Source organism: Sorex araneus, chromosome 4 (assembly GCF_027595985.1).
Source record: "Sorex araneus isolate mSorAra2 chromosome 4, mSorAra2.pri, whole genome shotgun sequence".
In the NCBI taxonomy this organism is placed as follows: Eukaryota; Metazoa; Chordata; class Mammalia; order Eulipotyphla; family Soricidae; genus Sorex; species Sorex araneus.
Genome location: NC_073305.1, coordinates 203,564,332 through 203,586,961, shown reverse-complemented (window position 1 = coordinate 203,586,961; position 22,630 = coordinate 203,564,332). Strand labels below are relative to the sequence as shown.

Genomic DNA, 22,630 nt, shown 5'->3' with positions numbered 1-22,630 from the left:
AACCATATGGGATGCTGGGGGTTGAACCCAGGCTGGCCACGTGCAAAGCATATGCCCTATCCACTGTACTATCCCTCCTGCCCCGTATATTTTTATTCTTTATTGCTAGAATGGTAGTATAATGATAGTTAAATTTCAGTAACATCTTTTTGTTTGTTACTTGATTATCAGGAAGAAGATGAGCCTTAAGTCGGAACGCCGAGGAATTCATGTGGATCAGTCGGAACTCCTATGCAAGAAAGGATGTGGTTACTATGGCAACCCTGCTTGGCAGGGTTTCTGTTCTAAATGCTGGAGGGAGGAATACCACAAAGCCAGGCAGAAGCAGATTCAGGAGGATTGGGAACTCGCAGAGAGGTAAAAGAAACCTTTTCTGGGGACAGTTTAACAGTGATGTAATTGAATACATAGTTCTATTATTGTCAAAATACTTTTTTCTCTTCTCTTTTAAACTCTCAGTACATTAGTCAACATTTAGTGATAAATTTCAGTGCTTTGTTCAGTGAAAAAAAAAGTCTCTGACATTTAATTATTTTGTTTCAAGCATGTAATAGTCTTAAGTCTGTAATAAGACAATAAGCTCCTTGAAGTAGAAGAATGGAGATAAGTGAACTCCATGGAAAAGTTAAGAGTTGTGTTATACTTAGTACAAGGTATAACACATGATTCTCAAGAAGCTTTTGCTTTCTTATCTTTTGATATATCCTGCTTGCATTGGACACAGAAACCTAATAGTATAAACCTGTTGATTTATATATTTATTCCTTTTATTTTGGAAATTTACTGATTTTTCATCATTGGTGGAGTTCATAGGTTAAAAGTAGTTTGTATTTTCTAGAAATTTATGGCTATGATACAAGTGAAAGGTGAAATGATTGGCAAGCATGATGACTAATACCATAAAATACCATGAATATATTAATTCTTTTCCAAAGCATTCTATAAAGTGTAAAACTTCTCAATGAAAGAAAGTAAAACTGAGCTCTGACAGCTTATGAGACATTTTTTATGCGACATTTTTGAAATATTTAATCAGCCATATTTGTTGAAGGAATACATTGTTAGCATCCGTGGTGAGCTCAGAATTCACAGCACACTCACTGCTTTCAGTGACTTCGTGGCCAACCAGAAAATTTAGACATAAAACATGAACTGTTTCCTCTGATTTCTTTCCTACTGCATTTTTAATACTCCCAATGGCTGATCCTATTTTATAAGGAAAATTGAGGCCACTAGGCATGAATTATCTTAGCTTTTTCCTGTCTCTACACCAGGATATGTTAACATTTTTTTCTTTGTTAGCTTCTGTTTTGTCTCAGGGAAAATGCATCTATTCAATTCCCAGACTAACACCCCTACTTGTTATTTTGTTGCTGTCTCTTACTGTTTCCAATTTTGACCTTGCTTGAAATTTCCTACAGTATCATTCCTCAAGTTTGAACAGTTATGCAAAATCACCTGGAAAACTTACAAAAGCAGTGATGGCTGGACCTTGCTACAGTGCTTGACTTCAGTAGGCTGGGAGTGAGGCCTAAGTTTTAGCATTTCTTAAAAGTTCCTGAGTGATGCTGCTGCTGCCAAATGGAGAATCACACTTTGAGAACGTTTGTTTGTAAAAAGCCTTTTGTGCCATAATTACCTTGAATTTCATTAATATAAATTGGACCAGATTTTATTGCATTTATTTACTCTAATCTGTACTCCCAGCATTTGTTTGTGCCCCACTTTAGAGTCATTCTTAATTTCTTTTTTCAAGTCCCACATCATAAATATCTAAGTATGGTCGGCTTATTCCAGCTCAGTGAAGTCTGTTGAATTTCATCTCCTATTTTCCAGATTGTTACTTTCTGTCACTTATATCTTATAATCTTATTATTAGTATTTTTCTTATTTGGGGCACACTTTGTAGTGCTGGGGTGCTCAGAACTACTCCAGATAAGAATCAGCCTGGCGTTTGGTGGAGCAGGCCTGGTAGTTTAATGATAGGCCCCCAGTGGTCCAGTGGTATTGTGATCAGGCTTAACAGTACTCACAGCCCTTCAGAGGCAACCCAGCAGTGTCTTAGGGATTACCAAGCCCACATATGGTGGCGCTTGGGAGCTGGAGCCGCTTGAGCCAAATCTCCAACCTACTGTGTCATCTAAATACTGCTGTAATACTTCCCTGGTTCCCTACAATACAATGAAGCCCAGGATGATAATGAGCATTTGGCAGTCAAAGTTGAGTACCAACTGTGACCAGTTGTACTTCATGGTGAGCTTCACAGTTTATCACACTCTGTGTTCTGACTACATTAAACTTGCTCCATAATAAAAATTGTGTGACTTACATTTGTAGTTTCCTTTTCTAGAATGCTCTTTAACTTGGTGAAGGTATCTTTATAAAAGTCTAAATATCACCCATGTAAACTCTTTGGACACTTTTTTAGCAGATTTGTTCTTCCCTATATCCTTATAGCACTTGGATTTTACTTAATCACACTATATGGTAATTTTTTTTTTTTTTGCTTTTTTTTTGGGTCACACCTGGCAATGCACAGGGGTTAATCCTGGCTCTGCACTTAGCTTTTTTATTAAATCTGAAAAGACCAACAATGATCTTACAAATTTTATTAAGAATTACCCCTGGCGGTGCTCAGGGGACCATATGGGATGCTGGGAATTCAACCCAGGTCAGCCACGTGCAAGGCAAACGCCCTCCCCGCTGTGCTATCACTCCAGCCCCCCAAAATCTCGATCATTCTTAATTTTCTCTTGGATCACAGACTTCAACGAGAGGAGGAGGAAGCCTTTGCCAGCAGTCAGAGTAGCCAAGGAGCCCAATCCCTCACGTTTTCCAAGTTTGAGGAAAAGAAAACCAATGAGAAGACACGCAAAGTTACCACAGTGAAGAAATTCTTCAGTGCTTCCTCCAGGGTTGGATCAAAGAAAGGTAATTTTCTGATTTTCTTTTTTTTTTCTTTTCTGTGCTCAAGTGAGATGCACAGTAAATTCTTAGTGTATATAGTCTCATTAATTTTTGTAACCTTCCTTTGTATCGCAACCTAGATTTGAGAAGGAAGTTGTATTTTAGGGTAAGATAAATCTAAAATCAAAAATCTCCTTTGAGGACACTTATATACAGAAGCTTTATTTACTCTATAAAAAGAATAAAGAGAACTGAAATATATAGTTTTCTTCTTTTCTTTCCTTTTTTTTGAGGGGGGGGCACACCTGGCAGTGTTAGCGTATACTTCTGACTCTGCATTCAAAGGATTACTTCTGGCAGTGCTCAGGGGACCATATATGGTGCCAGGGCTCAAACCTAGGCCCACTGCATCCCAAGGCAAGCTCAGTGCCCACCATACTCTCTCTCCAGCCCTGTATAGTTTGCTTTTACCTTTTTAGATGATTTATATTTTTCTACCTTTAATTTTTTAATCTGGATTCTCATTTATAGGATTTTGTAACCATATTTATCAGAAATGGCTAATTATATGCTTGCTGAAGTTAGGTTAGAGATTTTCTCTCTCAGAAAATACTTGAGAGACAGCTTGGGTCTTGCAGAAATACAGAGAGCACACAGAGGAAAGGCTCACTTGGGACTTTCAGAGGGGTAAAAGTGAGCATGGATAGGTATTTTCTAGTGTCCAAAGTGCTGTATCTCCGTGTTCTTATACATGCTACTTCGTCTCTTTTGGGGGCACACCTGGCAATGCCCAGGGCTTGCTTCTGGTTCTGCATTCAGGAATCACACCTAGTAATGGGGTTTGGAGACCATAGGGGCTGCCAGGAGTCAATGGGTGGGCTTTGGGCCAGGCAAAAATGCTACCTGCCATCCTATCTTTCTGGCCCCCTCATCCTATTTCTGAAAAGGCTATTTATCCAGTAAAAAGACTGTTACCAGTGAGCAGCTAGGTAGTTGAAAGTGACAAGTTATGGTAGGATTCAGTATCTGAACTTTATGTTGGTAATCAGTAGGCATGATTACATTTGAAATGCTAAGGGAGGCTGGGAACCAATGATGGTATTATAAGAACTATTCTCTTGGACCCCTGCCTCACCCAGCTCCCCAATCTGAGGGTTTTTAGTCTGCCTAAAGGTAATGGAATAATTCATTCTTAATAAAATTTGTAAGATCATTGTTGGTCTTTTCAGATTTAATTCCTACTGTTTTATTAAATAGAAAGATTGCTTATACTCCCCCAAATAGCTCTTTTCTTTAACAAACATACACCTTTAAATCTTTTTGATGGCAAGAATTTTTCAGTTTTTATGTAGTTACCAATTGTAGCAACTTTCTATTGCAATAATCATTAAGGAGATTAAATTAAATTAAGAATGTTTTCCACTCATGATTTATTATAAGGTTGCTAACCATGGGAGTTAGCCTAAACTTTGGAGTCACTTTTCATTTGATTTTTATGTTGCTATTTATTAGTTGCTTGACCTTAAATTAAGCAAGCTCATATCAATAAGCCCTGCCTACTTTGAGGGGCTTCACTATCTCTCATAGGCGAGTTAGGAGGTTTATATATATGAGTTGATTTGTGTAAAGGGCTGGAGTGATAGCACAATGGTAGGGCGTTCGCTTTTCACACGGCCGACCCGTGTTCGATTCCTCTGCCCCTCTCGGAGAGCCCTGCAAACTACCAAGAGTATCGTGCCCACATGGCAGAGCCTGGCAAGCTACCCTTGGCGTATTGGGTATGCCAAAAACAGTACCAATAAGTCTCACAATGAGAGATGTTATTGGTACCCGCTTGAACAAATTGATGAGCAACGGGGTGACAGTGACAGTGATTTGTGTAAAGAGTTTCATCAGTGTGCCTGACAATATAGTAAGTTTCCAATTAATGTTAAATATTTTGGAGTGTATGTTTGTAGAGTAATTTCTCTTGCTGAAGAGCTCCAGAGTATTGATTGGAGTCATTCATTTCTTTTTAGCTAAAATTTTGTATACTGATTTGGGAAAATCCTATTAATCATATAAATTGGCAAAATGGTATGTGATAACAGGTAAAATAGTAAGGAAGTTATGCAAATGATGCTACAAAAACATTTAAGATTAAATTTTAAGACAGTTCCAAGTGATTTTGCTCTTAAAACTTTTTATATGTAATAGGTCTTATCTTGTTTTCTTTATAATAATAAATATTTACTTTAGGTTTTTGCACTTTTTTATCTATAGAAAACAGTGATAGAATTTCAATTTTTTTTTTCTTTTTTGGAGTATACCCAGCAGTGCTCAGGGGACCATATGGGATGCTGAGAATTGAACTCAGGTCAGCTGCGTGCAAGACAAACGCCTTACCCACTGTGCTATCACTCCAGCCCCCAAATTTAAAAATATTTTTAAAAATTTATGTTTGTTTATTAGAAAAAGAGTATGCTATTATATCTTTGTTTCACAGATAATTTATGTAACTTTGCCAGAGGAGCTTTTAATTTAGAGTAATTGTTTGGCCTTTGTACATAAACTTAGCCTAAACTAAATGTAGTTTTAGTTTATTTGATCTAGACACTAGTAAGCTTTTTGTGGACTGGACATGTGGTTCAGGTGCTTGGGATCAGACTAAGTGCTTCACAGACAGAATCCTTTTCACAGTGAAAAGTCACCTTTGTTCAGCATGTACTTTGCCATAGATATCTGCATCCTGAACAGACTTATTTATTCATTTATTTGTTTTTATTGGGGGCTGGGGGTATGGCAGTGAGCCATACCTGGTGGTACTCAGGATTTACTCCTGGATCATTTTTGGGGCGTTTCTTACAGAGCTGTTGGGAATCAAATCTAGGCCTTTTTCGTGCAAAGCATGCACTCCAACCCTTTGAGCTATCTTTAAGGTCCTAGGAAGACTTACTTTTTTTTTAAAATTATCGAATCACCAAGAATTACCAAGTGGCAGAGTTATTCATGAGTTGAGTTTCAGTCCTACAGTATTCCAACTCTAATCCCTCCGCCAGTGTCCCCTTCCCTCCACCAGTATCCCCAGTTTCCCTTGAATTCCCCAGCCTGCCTTTGTGGCAGGCACTTTTCCCTTTTCCATTTTCTCTTTAAGGCTCTGTGCTTTGCAGTACTGTTACCGAAAGTGTATCATGCGTATCACTTGGCCCATAGGAAGACTTGTGTAGATTGGGGTGTGGAAAAATTGGTAATCAAGGTATCACTGTATCACTGTCACCCCATTGCTCATCGATTTGCTCGAGCGCACCAGTAACGTCTCCATTGTGAGTCTTGTTACTGTTTTTGGCATATTGAATACGCCACGGGGAGCTTGCCAGACTCTGCTGTGTGGGCAGGATGCTCTCGGTAGCTTGCCGGGCTCTCTGAGAGGAACAGAGGAATCGAACCCAAGTCAGCTACGTGCAAGGCAAATGCCCTACCTGCTGTGCTATCGCTTCAGTCCCAATCAAGTAGATTAAATATATTTTGAAGGCTTTGTTTCAATGTTAAAATTTTTTTTTATTACTTTAAGCATTATTCCAGTGTTTTTTTCTAGGAGTTTTGTCGGCTTAGCACTTTAATTCTTTTTAAGTTAATTTTGTGAGTGATGTCAGTTAGGTGTCGTTTTATTTTTTTTAGTGTTTATTTAATTAGCCCTGCATTACATATTGAAGAGAAGGCTATCTTTTATCCCTTGAGTAGTCCTGATTCCCTTGTCAAGTTTGAACTAAACTATATGTGCGTAGGTTTATTTCTGTTTTCTTTATATTGTTTTGATAACTAAAGCTTTATTTCATATAGCTTGAAATCAGAAGTGTAATTGATACCTTCTGTTTTGTTCTTTCTTAGATTTTTTGGTGTATTTAAGATCTTTGGCTTATAGGAATTTTGGGAATTCTTTCTGAGCTTCTGTTAAAAAATGTCAATTAAATATTGATAGGGATTGTGTTGAATCTTTGGATAGGATTCTATATTCTATGTTCTATGATAACATAGACGTGTTGGGGGTGGGAAAACATATCTGGTGGTGCTCAGGGGTTCTTTCTGGCTCTGTGCTCAGGAGTAACCCCTGATAATACTTATAGGACCATGTATGGTTCCATGGATCAAACAAGACTTACCCACATGCAAGGCAAGTGACTTACCTCCTGTACTCTTAACTCCCAATCTGGTAATATTGATGTTTTGATAATATTATCTCTTCTAATCCTTTGAGATCAGAATGTATTTCCATTTACTTTTATCTTTGCTTTTTTTTCTTTTTTGAGGGTTGTGCCACACCCAGCAGTGGGTGGGATTAGTCCTGGCTCTGTGCTCAGGGATCACTCCTGACATGCTAAGGGGACCAAATGGGATGCTGAGGACCTAACCTGGAATCCAGGTTGGCCATGTGCAAGCCAAGAGCCCTACATGCTGTATTATCACTCCAGCCCCTTCTTTGATTTCTTTTACCAGCGATACAATTTTAAGAATTGGTTTCTTTCATGGGGCTGGGGTGATAGTACAGTGGTAAGGTGCTTACCTTGCCTGCTGGTCACCCGGGTTCTATCCCTGGCACCTAATATGGTCCCTGAATGTTTATTTTTAAATACTTTGTTTTTTATTATGCTGTAAATGAGATTTTTAATGCCATTATTATTATATAGAAAACTTATTTTTTGTATGTTCATTTTGTGTGCCACAACTTTACTGAGTTTGTTGATTAAATTCAAAGTTTCTTTGTTGAATTTTAAGAATTTTCTTTCTTCTGTAGGATTATCTTTTTTAAAAATGTATATTGTCAGGGCTGGAGCAATAGCACAGCGGGTAGAAGGTTTGCCTTGTACGCAGCCGACCTGGGTTCGATTCCTCCGCCCCTCTCTGAGAGCTTGGTAAGCTACCAAGAGTATCTCGCCTGCACGGCAGAGCCTTTCAAGCTACCCGTGGCATATTCGATATGCCAAAAACAGTAATGATAGGTCTCATTCCCCTGACCCTGAAAGAGCCTCCAATCATTGGGAAAGACGAGGAAGGAGAGGCTGCTAAAATCTCAGTGCTGAGAGGAATAGAAATGTTACCAGTACCCGCTCGAGTAAATCGATGAACAATGGGATGACATTGACAGTGATACAGTGATACTTAAGAAGAGTGTGCATTCTGCTGTACATGGAAAGAACATTTTTTTTCTTTTTTTTGCAGTCAAAAAAGACATTAAAATTTATATTTAAATGGGATTGTCAGTGATAACAGGAAAATTACAAATAAAAATGGAAAATTAAAACTCTTATTGAGCATATTAAATTTCTTCATTATAAATAATAGTTAAGTTAATCTATAAGTCATAGATTACTTTTCATAAATTTTTAATATTTATAATTTTTAAAAATTTTATTGAATCACCGTGAGATAGTTACAAGCTTTCATGTTTGGGTTACAGTCATAGAGAGAACATTCTGTATGTCTGTTAAGTCCATCTTGTATATATAGTGTTGTTCAAATCTGCTGTTTCCTTATAGATTCTCTCTGCAAGTATTGTTGTATTACTGTTTTGCTTCTGATTTTGCTTTATTTAGTTGCTCTGTTGGTGGGCACAGATATTTACAATTATTTATCTTGATATATTGATGCATTTATAATGACTGTATTGTTTCTTCTTACCATTATTGAATCTGTTCTGACTAACAAAAAAGGTTAGCTATGCCTGCTTTCTGGTTACCATTTGCTTGAAATGCCTTTTCCATCCCTATTCTCTGTGTCTTTATATTAGTGCCTTCCCTTTCTGTTGTTTCTGTTGTTTTGATAACAGGGTACCTACACTCACACGTGGTGCCTGTTGGAGTCACTTAGATCACTGATTCTCAGTGGGGTGGCACACTTTACAGACGAAGTGTTTGCACACATGCTTCCTGAGGTTGCACTAATTTCATTGTGCTCACACGTGAGTTGTAGCTCACTGTGGTACTCACATACATGCTTTCAGGATTGAGGTTACAGAGGTTGCTTTTCTTTTGTTGTGATGCTTTCCATAGGATCAACACTTTAGTTGCAGTGCTTACAACTTTGTACTAGTGATTGTACACAGTTGGCAGTGCGATAGGGCCCAATTAGTTGAGTTGCCAGGCCCACACTGGGTCACTGGGTGTATGTGAGTAGCACCAGGATTGAATTTATTCATTTTTCCTGGTGGCTGCATAGTATCCCATTATGTAGATAATATCATGTAGATAATATATGGACCATAGTTTCTTTATCCAGTCGTATGTTGTCAGGCACTCAGATTGTTTCCAGATTCTGACTATTGTGGATACTGTCCAGCCCTTTAAATGTTGGGATTTTTTTTGTTTTTGTTTTAGAGAATGGGTGTCACACTTGGTGGTGTACAAAGGTTTCTCTAGCTCAGTGCTCAGGATCACTTGTGGAGGAGCTGGGGAGCCGTATGCTCTGTTGGGAATCAAACCAGGAAAGACCACAGGGAAGGCAAGTGCCTGAACCCCTGTACTATCTTTTTTAACCAAGGCAGCTGCTCTTAGCCCCTGTGTCATCCCCTGGGCCTCCTGTCAGTCTGTGTGTCTTGAAGGCAAAGTACATTTCTTGTGTCAGTACATTGTTGGTCTTCTCTCTTTTTTTTTTTTTTTATCATTTCAGCTATTCTGCATCTTAAATTGGAGGATTTAATACTTCTATGTTTAAATTAAATGTTAATCATTAAGAATTTAACTTAACGATTTGTTCACTATTATTTGATCTGTAGATTCATTATTGCTAGTTTCATATCCTGTTTGTTTGTGTTTTGATGCCTTTGGTATGAATAAACTTCAGTTCTTTATTATGTTCTTTTTTGTAATAAGTATATGATTTTCTGTTGTAATTACCATAAAGCTTACATAAAATACCTTATAACAGTATTTCTTCTTATTTATTTATTTTTTGCTTTTTGGGTCACACCCAGCGATGCTCAGGGGTTACTCCTGGCTCTGCACTCAGGAATTACTCCTGGCGGTGCTTGGGGGACCATATGGGATGCCGGGGATCGAACCCGGGTCGGCCGCATGCAAGGCAAACGCCCTACCCGCTGTGCTATCGCTCCGGCCCCAGTATTTCTTATTTTAAACAACTAATATAGTTTGTAAACTTTGCACTTTTATTTCTCCTTTCCCCCATATTTTTGGTATTCCTGATCCAGTTTATGTGGTGTTTTTTTTTTTCTTTCTTTCCTTTTTGGCCTTATCTGGCAATGCTTGGGGATCAAACCCTGGCCTTTAGCTTACAAAAGTATATACTTCAGTCTTTGGACTGTTTTCCTTACTCCTCCACTTCACGTATTTTTTTTTATTCAACTTCCCATATTTTTTTCAGTTAGGTAGCTCATAATATTTTTATGGTTGTAATTGTTTTTGCTCAGAATTAGGAGATTTAGAATGTGAGCAGACACCTAGGGATAGTTACTTTCTGAGGATGCTTACAAATCTGCCTGGATCATTCTGTTGCTTTGGATGCATCCTTTCTCATTGAGAAGTAGAAACTTGAAAACTGAAAAGTGGATGGGTTTAAGAGAGAGTGTAAGACCTAATCAGAAAGAGAGAACAAAATGGAACACCCTGCCATAGTGGCAGTGTGGGGTGGGGGGAGACAGGACTGGGGAGGGTGGGGAGGGATGTTGGGTTTACTTTTGGTAGAGAATGGGCACTGGTGAAGGGATGGGTTATCAAACTTTGTAAGGGAGAAACATGAACACAAAAATGTATAAATCTGTAACTGTACCCTCACGTTGACTCACTAATTAAAAATGAACTATGAAATTAAAAAGAAAAAGAAAAGAAAAAAGAGAGAGTGTAGAGGTTAAGGCACTTGCCTTGCTCATAATCTGATCCTGCTTTGATTCTCAATATAGCGTCTGGTCCCCTGAGCCCTGACAAAAATAATCCTGGGCACAGAACTAGGAGTAAGCCTCAGGCACAGCCAGGTGTGATCCCTAAACAAAACAAAAATAAAATTGAATGATGGGTAAATAAGTGTTAATCTTGACACAAACAATGTCTTTGATATTTTTGGCAAATAAAATGGAAATTAGAGTGGTTGTCTTATAATTTCTAAATTGTCTTTTTTTTTAGTACTTCTGTTGGTTGCCACTTTACCTGTTGACTAGTTTTATAAACTTATGCAGTCTGAAAACAGTGTTCAAGTTTGTAATACTGTTTCAGTATTAATGTTTACACATAGTTCAGAGCATATTTAATTGGTTAAGAAAATGCTAATAGAGCAGCTTTTATTTGAATAGGAATTTCTTTTGGATCATGTAGTTGTTTTTTTGGGGGGATTGGCTCATATACTTTCTACTGTATGATAGATTTAGCTTACTTTAAGAGAAATTGCCTAAATATTTCAGTTTAAAATATATTTATTTGACTTCAATTAGGCATAATCTAAATAAGCTCAGTTTAAATACTAAAAGTAATCCATGCATGGGTCTTCTATGTAATGAATGAAGTTTATTATGTTTCATTTTCTAACAGAAATTCAAGAAGCAAAAGCTCCCAGCCCTTCTATAAACCGGCAAACCAGCATTGAAACGGATAGAGTGTCCAAAGAGTTTATAGAATTTCTCAAGACCCTCCATAAGACTGGCCAAGAAATCTATAAGCAAACCAAGGTGTTTTTAGAAACAATGCATTACAAAAGGGTAGGTTGAGATTAATCACTTTAGAAATACAGAATTTTGATGTTAGATATGGTATTAAAGATATTTAGTGTCATTTTGTCGTACCTGAGAGAATCAGAATCTAGAAAGATGTGAAATTACTAACCTTAGAAATGTCACTTAGGTTAAGTTACTAACAGAAATGTCAAGTTAAAACCTGACTCGCAGACTCGTATTCTTCCACTGCAACTCAGGGTGTTTGGATCATCATTACATGGAAAGTCTGACATCACAAACACTTGTGTGTGTTAGTAATAGTAAGCCTGCCTAAGTTGTCATTTTGTAAAATGTAACCTCTAGTAGAGTCATGTTATACCCTGAACTCTAAAAAGCATCTGTTTAGATGAGCAGCAATCATTTTAGGTTTCTTTTGTTTTGGCTGTTCTTTGTACGTGTTTTAAATTTGTAGTGCTTGCAAGGGTTGCACATTATATTTTGGTGCTTGCACATTTGGCTGTGGTACTCACTGAGGTTTGTAGCTCTTTAGTTGTAATGTGGGTATTAAATATATAATACTTGATGAATTATAATACACGTGTCCTTGCTGGGGCAAGCACTTATAGTTGAGGCACATAACTATGGCTATGGTGCTAACCAGGGGTTGCTACAGTGATTACATGCACATCTTTTTTAGTTGTGCTTGCATCCCTTTTTTAAGTACTCAAACATACCTGGTTGTGGTGTAGTCAGGAATGACTCATGGCACCAGGGATCACAGCATAACTGCCAGACTCCAAGCAGCCATAATTTAGTACATGGTGGACGACCAGGATTTGAACTTACATTCATGTATTTGCAAGTCTGGCACTATAAGCCCCTGGACTTTTACTTTGGGCTCTTTCCAGGTCTTTTTTTTGTTTTCAAATTTTTCTTTCTTACTCAGATAGTGAAAGGAAAGGCTAGAATTTAGATTTTGAAAATCATCTTCACAAGTATTTAGTTCATTCATTTCATTTTATAGATGGAAAAGTTGAGAGCCAGAGAGAAAAATGATTTCCAAAAAAAAGGAAAATGTCAGAACCAGACAATGTCAGAACTAGAATTTATGTCTTTCATGTGTATGTTTACATGAAATTTAATTTCTAATTCATAATTTCAATTGCAATATTTCGTATGATTCTTTGTAAAGGGACCAGTTTTATAACTAGGACTCATAATCCTGTTGTAATTTTCATTAAGTATTATATGTTTAATACCCAGTAAACTCAGAATTACTTCAAAAAATTTTTTTCTCCATGAACTAGGAAAGATTTAAGAGAGGAAAGAGAATGAGGAAAACAACAAAATGAGTAATTGCTTAGGTGTATTCCAGCTGTGGTCAGAGATAACTAAACTTGTAAGCACTTAATTTCTGCCCAAGTTTATTTTTAATTTTTAATTCAGTTGATAAAGTAAAAAGGAATCTTTATTTTCTGCTTTTGGTGTATATAATTGTACTAAGCCCTCTTTTCTCTCTATTTCTAATTTTTGTAAGCAAATAGTGACATTCACCGTTAAAGCAAAATAATACTGATGTGTTGATTGATAGTGACAAACTTACTCAATTTGGAAAAATTGAGAATTCATATGATAGTTTCTATTTTTTATCGTAAATAAAAACGAAAGGTTGGTAGTTATTTATTCATCACCCCATATGAAATTGTTCACAGAATATTTTTGCTCTGAAATAATTTAGTTGATTTTTAAAAATGATTCCTGGCACCACATATGTTCTCTTGAATACCTACAGGAGTGATCCCTAATGACAGTAGAGCCAGAAATAGGCCCTCAGCACATCTAACTGTGGCCCTTAAACCAAAAATAAATGAATAAATAAATTCAACCTTAGGGGTAAATAATTTCATCCCTCTGTAAAATTGTCTCAAAATACTAAGAATACATGCTTCGAATTCTTTATGTTCAATTTTTTAAAATTTCCTTAAGAGTATTAAAGTCATTTGTATTATTTTTCTAAAATAGTTCTTATAGGAGAACAAAACTAGAAATTCAAAAACCTAAAACCTATTTACTTAGCTAAAACCTAAGTAAATCAATCAGTTAATTGTAGTATGAAAAAGAATATTTGTGAACCCAGGAGATCAAATTCTAAAGATGGAATTTCCAGGTGAAATACATAGAAGACATGATTAAGGAAGTAGTCAAAGGCTTGTGAGAATGAGGGACTGAGAGGTAGTACAGTGGGTAAAGCACTTGTCTTCACACAGCTGACCTATGTTGTATCCATCGTACCCCATGATAGTGGGGTCCTCCGAGCCCCACTCGGTGTGATCCCTGAGCATAGAACCAGGACCACTGGTTGTGGCCCAGGAGCAAATCCCTACACAAGTGGATATGGCCCTCCAAAAGGAACAAAAACAGAGAGTGGCAGTGAGCTATTCTGTAGTATGAAATAAATACTGAAGAAGTAGAAGTCTGGGGCCAGAGCAATAGTACAGCTGGTGGGGCATTTGCCTTGCACGCAGCCGACCTGAGTTTGATCCCAAGTTTCCCATATGGTTTCTCGAGCACTGCCAGAGTAACCCTGAGTATCACAGTTGTAACCCAAAAAAGCAAAAAAAGGGTTCCTTTTTTTCACCACATTCCTGTTAATTCTGAGTTTTCCTTTTTTGATATATGTCATTCTCATTGGTATGAGATGATAATCTCGTTGTTTTGATTTCTCATTTCATCATCACATTAAGAATAATAAGTATTCTTATGCATTCTTAACAACACATCTCACAGTGGAGACGTTACTGGTGCTCACTCGAGCAAATCCATCGATGGGACGACAGTGGGACAATGGGAACAATGGGACGACAGTGCTACAGTGCTTATGTATTCTACGAATTCTGGTGTATTCTGTGAAATCTAGTGTAAAGTCTTTGATCCACTTTGTAGTGTAAGTTATGGCTCCACTTTTTTTTTTTCTTAATGTATGCAGCTACCCAGTTATCCCAGCACCATTTGTTGAAGAGGCTTTACTTGCTCCACTTCATGTACCTGGCTCCTATATCATAGATTGGCTTTCATAGATCTGAGGGTTACACTCCACACCATTTTGATTTCTATAGCTTTCAAGCACCACCAGTAGTGATTCCTGAGTGCAGAGCCAGGTATAACTCTTGAGCATCACCGGGTTTGACCCAAAACAAATATTTTTTTTTAAACCCAAAATCAAGAAACGTGATAATTCCAAACTTCTTTTTTCTCGGAATACCCTGGCTGTTTGAGTAGGTTGTGATTTCATATAAATTTGAGTAGGGCTCATTGTAAATCCTTGAAAAATGTCATTGAAATTGCATGTAATCTATATAGTACATTATTTTGTCATATTGGCTTATTGTTATTGTTACTGACTTATTGTTACTTTATTGGCTTATTGTTTTTACAAGGGTTTTTTTTTTGTTTGTTTGTGTTTTTTGTTTGTTTGTTTGTTTGCTTTTTGGGTCACACCTGGCGATGCACAGTAGTTACTCCTGGCTCTGCACTCAGGAATTACTCCTGGTGATACACAGGGGACCATATGGAATGCTGGTAATCGAACATGGGTCGGCCATGTGCAAGGCACACACCCTACCCAGTGTGCTATCACTCCAGCCCCTGTTTTTACAAGGTTTTTAAAGGAGATTTTAGGATCTTCTGTGTATATTATGTCTTCTGAATTAGCTATAATTTGACATCTTTTCCAGTTTGAAATCTTTTGATTTCTTTTTCTTGCCTAATTGCTGTGGAGAAAGTGGACATCCTTGCTTGTATTTGATCTCAGAGGAAAGGATTCCGGGTTTTTATCATTGAGTGTAATATTGGCTGTGAGTTTATTGTGAATGGCCATTATTTTCAGAATTCTCCATAATTTATTGAGGATTCTTATTATGAGAGGGATGATAAATCTTTTCAAAAGATTTCTTAGAATCAGTTGATATGATCATATGATTGTTTTTTTCCCTTTTGTTGATATCATATATTACATTAATTGATATAAGTATATTGAACCATTCTTGGAATAAATCTCACTTGATCATGATCTATGATTCTATTGATACATTGTTGTATTTGATTCATCAAGATTTTTGTTGAGAACCTTTGTGTCAATGTTCATTGGGAATATTGGTCAGTGATTTTCATTTCCTTTATTTGGTTTTGGTAGTGTTGGCTTCCTGGGCTAGAGCAATAGCACCTCGGGTAGGGTGTTTGCCTTGCATGTGGCCGACCTGGGGGGTTCAATTCCTTCGTCCCTCTCAGAGAGCCTGGCAAGCTACCAAGAGTATCCCGCCCGCACTGCAGAGCCTGGCAAGCTCCCCATGGCATCTTCGATATGCCAAAAACAGTAAGAAGTCTCACAATAGAGCCGTTACTGGTGCCTGCTAATAGCTGAACAACGAGCAAGTAGATGAACAATGGGATGACAGTGATGCAGTGACAGTGTTGGCTTCCTAGGAGCCGTTTAAAAAGGATTCCCGTTTCTTTGATTTGTGTAGTATAGGTAGTAATTCTTTGAAAGTTTGGCAGAATTCACTGGTGAATCCCTCTGGACCTTGGGGAGATTTTGTTTGTTTGGGGGAACACCCAGAAGTGCTCAGACATTACTCCTGGCTCTGCACTCAGAAACTACTCCTGGTGCTGTTTGGGGGACCATATGGGATTCCGGGGATTGAACTCTGGTTGCAGGGTAATTGCCCTACCCACTGTACTGTAATCTCTCCAGCCCTGTATTTTTTTTTTCCTTCCTCATTGTTGGTCTATTCATGACTTATGCTTATAATTGTTTCTTGGGAAATTGTATGATTTTTAGAATTTGTTTCTTCTAGATTACTTTCTTTAGCCTTGTAACATAAAAAAAAGTATGATCTTTTGTAGGTTAGACGTGTTTGTTGTGTCTTCTCCCTTTTCATCTCTGATCTATTAGGGTTTTCTCCCTCTCCTTTTAAGTCTGGAGTTATAAGCTGTTCATAAGGGGTTGTTAATCTTGTTTTTTCTTTCAAAAAAAAAAAAACAGCTTTTGGTTTCATTGATCCTTTGTATTTTTTTCTTAATTTCTGTTCGCTGTCATTGATTTCTGCTCTGATTTTTATTATTTCCTTTTACTTTTGAATTCACTTGTTCTTTTTTCTAGTTTTTTACGTTGTAAAGTCATTGATTAGAGCCCTTTCTGCTTTCCTGATAAAAGCCTGTACCACTGTGAACTTCCCCCTTCATACTACTTCTGTTGCATCCCATCGTTTATGTCTTCATTCTCATTCATTTCAAGGAATTTTAAATGTTCTTCTTTGATTTCCTCTTTGATCCAGTTATTCTTTAAGAGTATTTTGTTCAGTTTTCAGGTGTTGGAGCTTTTTACAAAGTGAGCAGTGTCACCCCAGGGGAGGCCATGCTGGAATAATGATCCAGGAGGGGCAGTAGCTTTGGCTGTTTCATGGGAAATACTTTATGTTTGCTAAAGGGGGTAGATTTCTTGAGGGAAGAGTGGAAAGTAGAGTGATTCCCCTCCCCCCCCCCCGAAAGGAAGTGGTAGGGCATATAAGTTTGTCAATCTCTGGTCTAAACTGATTATTGAGCTACAATGTGTAAAGATGGATTGAAAACTGAGACAGATCAGAGGTTCGAATAGCTAGCATCCAGGTGAGGTCTGACAAGGGACCAAAACAGAAAAGGATGGACTAGAGAGACACTGTTAAAGCAAATCAATAAATATGATTTTGCTACAACCCCTGACCACAAGCCATTCTTTCTGAATCAAACTAGTGCTGAGATCTGCATCCTTCACTAGTTTTTTTAAGTCCATCAGCATGTTGTCATTGATATGTGTATAGAAACAGACTGTGAAAAACAGTTGTATTGAATATTCCTGGCTTTATGTCCTTCATTCTACCGTGCCTTTTTTTTTTATTCTTTTCTTTTTGGATCACATCCAGCGATGCTCAGGGATTTACTCCTGGCTCTGCACTCAGGAATTACTCCTGGCAGTGTGTGGGGGGACCATATGGGATGCCAGGGATTGAACCTGGGTTAGCCATGTGCAAGGCTAATTAATGCCCTGCCTGCTATACTATTGATCCAGCCCTACAGTGCCATTTTAATGAGAATTTGGAAGAAATTTTTACTTAGGTGTTACAATTTCTCATGTAGAATTGGTTGCTTAATATTTTGGCACTGAAATATGTGACTGTTGTTACATAAACTTTATAGATGATTGCTCGAAAATCAAGTTGGAGACAAATTAATTGGCTAACTTTTATGTTTTTAAGGGAAGGAGGAGAGAGAGGTTTACCTGGGGCCTCTTATATGCAAGGCAAGTGCTGTACCATTGAGCTGCATAATCATTCCTAGTTCTATTTTGTTTATTATTGTAAACTCTTTCATACCACTGTCTATTATTTTGTACCAAATTGTATCTAGCTTACTTTGTTGTTGCTTGTTTTGTTTGGTGCTGAGAATCAAACTCAGGTCTTATGAATGCAAGGCTTGTATTTCACAACTGAGACACATCCCTGTCTCCTTGTTGAACTGACATGTGTGCATATGGTCCCCGGAGCACCATCAGTGGTCACTTCTGAGGACAGAGCCAGGAATAGAACCTGACCACTGCAGGGTGTGGCCCATCTACTTCCCTCCCCAAAATAGACTTTAAATATTCTTGAAAGAAAATGGGTATTATAAATAATGGGTAGAGTTTTCTCACCTGCACAGTTTATGTAGTTTGTAGTATTTATGAAATTCACATCTAGTTCAAAGAGTGGGTATCAAGTACATCATGTATGTAGAGCTTTATTTATGGTTCAGCTAACCAGCAGCCTTTTTCTCCTTTTCATTCAGGAATTAAGTATTGAGGAACAGTCAGAATGTACGCAGGATTTTTATCAGAATGTGGCTGAGAGAATGCAGACTCGTGGAAAAGGTAATACTTTGTAAGCCAGACATTGAGAAATTCATGGAAGTTGCACAGGACCTGACTGTTTAGTCGCTTAGCAGTTTCTCTCTTCTTCTGATAACCTACTGAGTTTCCCACAACATCTTAGTTACTCCACCAACATTCTGGAAAATAGTCATATTTAGATAGTTTTTGAGAACCATAATGTGTGTCATGTATTATGTGTATCTTTCCAGGAAAATCAGAGCAACGGGATAATTTATTGAGCAGTATTTAATAACTGCATAATAACTGCATTTTAAAAATAACTTCAGTATTTAATAACTATAGGAACAGATGAATTAAAGCCCCCTTGGAGGGTTTCTAATTGAAACCTCCCCTTATCCTGGGAATCTTGGTTTATTATTATGTATTCATCCAATGGATTGGGGCAGAAGGAAACAATGAGAATCACTGATTTAGTGCAACATTTTTAGAAATTCTAACTAAGTTTGACTTACATTGATGTTGGATTTTTTTAAATAAACTTACCATATGGGAAATTGTCCCATTATCTACCTCAGAGAGATCTCTGTGGTTTTATTGTAAACCTCAGTAAAATGAAAGGGTAAGTAAGACTTACCCTTCTTAAATCTTGAGAATTTTAGTTGCTTTTCCAATGAAGCATTTGGGAGTGATCCATGTAGAATTCTTCCTACTTAGATAGATGAACACCTGTTACATTCCATCAGAACATCTTAAGTTAGAAGGTCAGAAGTGGGGATTCTGTACACAACTGTTTCAAAAGTTGAAGTAATTTTTAAAAAATTTTAGAAGTCTATTTTAAAACATTACCTGTTTTGCTTTTGTTCTGGGATATGTTAAATATATTTCCTTATTTTGTTGTGTTGCATTTTTAATAGATTTCTAGTACTTTAATTTTTGTTCCATAAAGTTCTATAGAAAAATATTCTCAATTTAAAATATCCTGCTTTTTATTGAGCTTTTGTATCCATTTGTTTATTTCAGTGCCTCCAGAAAAAGTTGAGAAGATAATGGATCAGATTGAAAAGTACATCATGACTCGTCTCTATAAATATGTATTCTGTCCAGAAACTACTGATGATGAAAAGAAAGATCTTGCTATTCAAAAGAGGATCAGGTAGTTCATTGTTCTGTTTTGTTCTCCTATTTATTACCTACAGTTGGAAGAACAGTTTGTGGGAGAAAATGTACTTGAGTTTCAAACCCTGAGAGCTAATATATCTGTCATTCTCAGCATTTAAGCCTTTTTGTAGTATCAGAAAGAATGAGAATATGGTGTGTTGATGGGAGGAAAAGGCTTGGCTGACCATATTGCTTGTTTGTATCCAAGTTGCTTTAGTTAAAAATCAAATGTGAGACTGTTTCGACTCTGAAACTTCCGAGGAATAGGAGAAAATTGCATTTAACTTGTTAGGCACGAAGATATGCAATAAGTGTCTTTCCTCATCGCTGTCAGGAATGCTTGTTATTCAGTCTTTATTCCAGTCAGACCTTTTCATGAACATTGAGTTGATAACAGTTCTCAGAGCATTCAGTCAGTAGTGAGTGCCAGTGTCTGAATTCCAGTGGCAGCAAAATGGAAACAGACTGAAGAGTAAGGATGAACCCCAGACTGAGAATGATTAGAAGAGGGCCTGAGGAATCCCAGTGTGTTTCCTAGACCACTAGGGGCTGATATTGGTAGATTGGAACTGGACTTTGTCACACCAGAAGTGACAAGATGGAGCCTGAGGTTAGGAAATGGGGGTAACTTGGTGGCCTTTGGACTGAAATGCAGAGTGAAAGGATTAGTCAGGAAAGTAGTAAAGGTCAGTGGTGAATGGTTAGGATGTGACCAGAAAAGCTGACTTGATACCTTATCTTGGCCTCTTACTTAGGCTGTGGTGGTCTGGGTGTTGAGGACAGAGTTTAAAAGAACATTAGATGGTGAACTGAGGGCAGATTTTTCTTAAATCTTTATCATATCAAGTACTTTTCAGTTTTAGTATAATCTCATTTCAACTGGTAAAAATAGACTTCTGCTTAAATTTTTTTATAACATGTAGAAGGAAAGCCTCATTTTACCAGTTACTTTTTTACCTCATTACCTTTTACCTGGTTACTTTGGCACATGAACTACACTTCTAATATATGCAGGGGTGCCGGACTTAGGCCTAGATATGGGTGATTACTCAGTGTTGCCCCATACTTTCCCTTGACTGAAAGAAATGGCAATGTAAATGACTACAGCCCGTTCTTGGAAACTTATTTTACTGTCTCTTTCTCCTTTGTAGAGCACTACACTGGGTTACACCTCAGATGCTTTGTGTCCCTGTTAATGAAGAAATCCCTGAAGTGTCTGATATGGTAGTGAAGGCAATTACAGGTCAGTGAAACTAAGAGCTTTTATATTTGAATCTTTTTTAAAATGTAGGAGTACTGCTGTTTATTCAGACATTGATTCAGCTGTTCGAATTGAGCACGAACCCCACATTACTTTTTTTTTTAATTGAATCACCGTGAGATACCGTTACAAAGCTTTCATGTTTGAGATTCAGCCATACAATGACCCATCTCCCACCATTGCACACTTTTCACCACCATGTCCCCAGAATATCCCCCCAGCCCCCATCCGAGTCCTCACCCTACTTCCATGGCAGGCAATTTCCCCAATGCTCTCTCTCTACTTTTGAGCATTATATTTTGCTTGAATTTTCCCACCACCATTCAAACCTGCCTGCCACTGGCAGGTGCTAGACCATTTATTGTCCCTTGCTCGTTTTGAATATCATGGGTATCGCAGCCGTGCACTTCTGGTATCCTAGATTGTAAATGGTTGGGTTCCAGAGACATTTCTATAGGGTACTAATCCATTTTGGGATTCAATTGGGCGTCTCTGGACCAGGGCTGTTGGTGCACTAAGATGGCGCCTCAGGGCACATCGTGGGGGTGACAGCCAGGCCCACCAGCTGGCGGGGAGCCGGGAAGGGACAGCCCAGCACCTCTGCCACCATGCAGCATGGAGATTTAGTCCTGGAACCTGCATACCTGGGCCTTGCTTGTGGAAGCTCTTGGTCACTGGGATTCCATCTGGAGTAGGCAGGGAGACTACACCAGCTCCGTCTGGGGTGCCCCAGTGAAGCAGGCTCGGTATGGGTTCCAGAGAGATCTCTGGCTCTATGGTGTCTTCTGGGACTTGTTGCTGTGTCTCTGGACCAGGGCTGTTGGTACACTAAGATGGGTCCCAGATGGACATTGTGGGGGTGACAGCCAGACTGACGCGCTGACGAGGAGTCAGGGAAGGGCAGCCCGGCACCTCTGCCACCATGTGACCTGGAGATTTAGTCCTGGGATGGGCATTGCTTGTGGAAGCTCTTGGTCACCGGAATTCCATCTGGAGTAGGCAGGGAGACTGCACTTGCTCCATCTGGGGTGCCCAGGTAAAATTGGCTCAGTATTGGGGTCCAGAGAGCTCTCTGGCTCTGTCTTCTGGGACTCAGTTCTGTGTCTCTGGCTTTTGATCTCTTTCGAGATATATTTATGGGTCTCTGAAGCAAGGCCAGTAATAGAGTTTACAGGGTGGGTGGCACTGGAGTTGGTTCATGGGGGTAACTGCCAGTGTTTCATGTGTATTGGGAAGTGGGGGAGGTAGCCCACCCTAACTCCATGAAAGCCTGGAGATTTCAGTCACAAAACCTGCATACCCAGATTTTTAGCAGATTTTATCTTGGTGAGGTCCGTCCTGAGATGGTATTGTGGCGATTTTGGATTATGGAAGCAAGCAGCTGCTGGGGGCTCTGTTTGGGCAGGCACAGGCCAACCTGCCCCCCACCCCCCTCCGATTTACCCCAGTGTGCTCAGCCATGTGTGGATCTGAGATTAACTCTGGTTTTTGTCTCTTCCATGATTTATCTATGGATCTCTTTGATAAGGCCTATAAATTAGCTTGTATAGCTGGGCCAGAGGTGGTATGTGGGCATGGCTCCCACATACCTAACTTCTGGCCATTTAATTTCTTGGTAAACTTGGTCCCAAGTTGTTGGGATCTGGCCAAGGGCACAGCGGCAATTTTGGGGTGTCAGGAAGCCTGAAGGCACCGTCAGGCTGCTGATGTACTCACCCCGCAGGTACAGGTTGATCTGTTGGCGGCATCAATCATACCCACCCCCTCCCCG

General features: G+C 38.5%; 1 protein-coding gene across 1 annotated transcript in view; it reads left to right on the top strand.

Annotated features, from left to right (window-relative positions):
* RABGEF1 (RAB guanine nucleotide exchange factor 1) overlaps positions 1-22,630 on the top strand; it is a 54,399-nt gene that overhangs the window by 19,913 nt on the left and 11,856 nt on the right. The window contains exons 2-7 of the mRNA XM_055134282.1: positions 172-357; positions 2,765-2,931; positions 11,418-11,584; positions 18,398-18,479; positions 19,461-19,593; positions 20,750-20,841. Coding sequence (XP_054990257.1) covers positions 179-357; positions 2,765-2,931; positions 11,418-11,584; positions 18,398-18,479; positions 19,461-19,593; positions 20,750-20,841 — 820 coding nt within the window. The 5' untranslated portion in view covers positions 172-178. The remainder of the gene's footprint in view (positions 1-171; positions 358-2,764; positions 2,932-11,417; positions 11,585-18,397; positions 18,480-19,460; positions 19,594-20,749; positions 20,842-22,630) is intronic.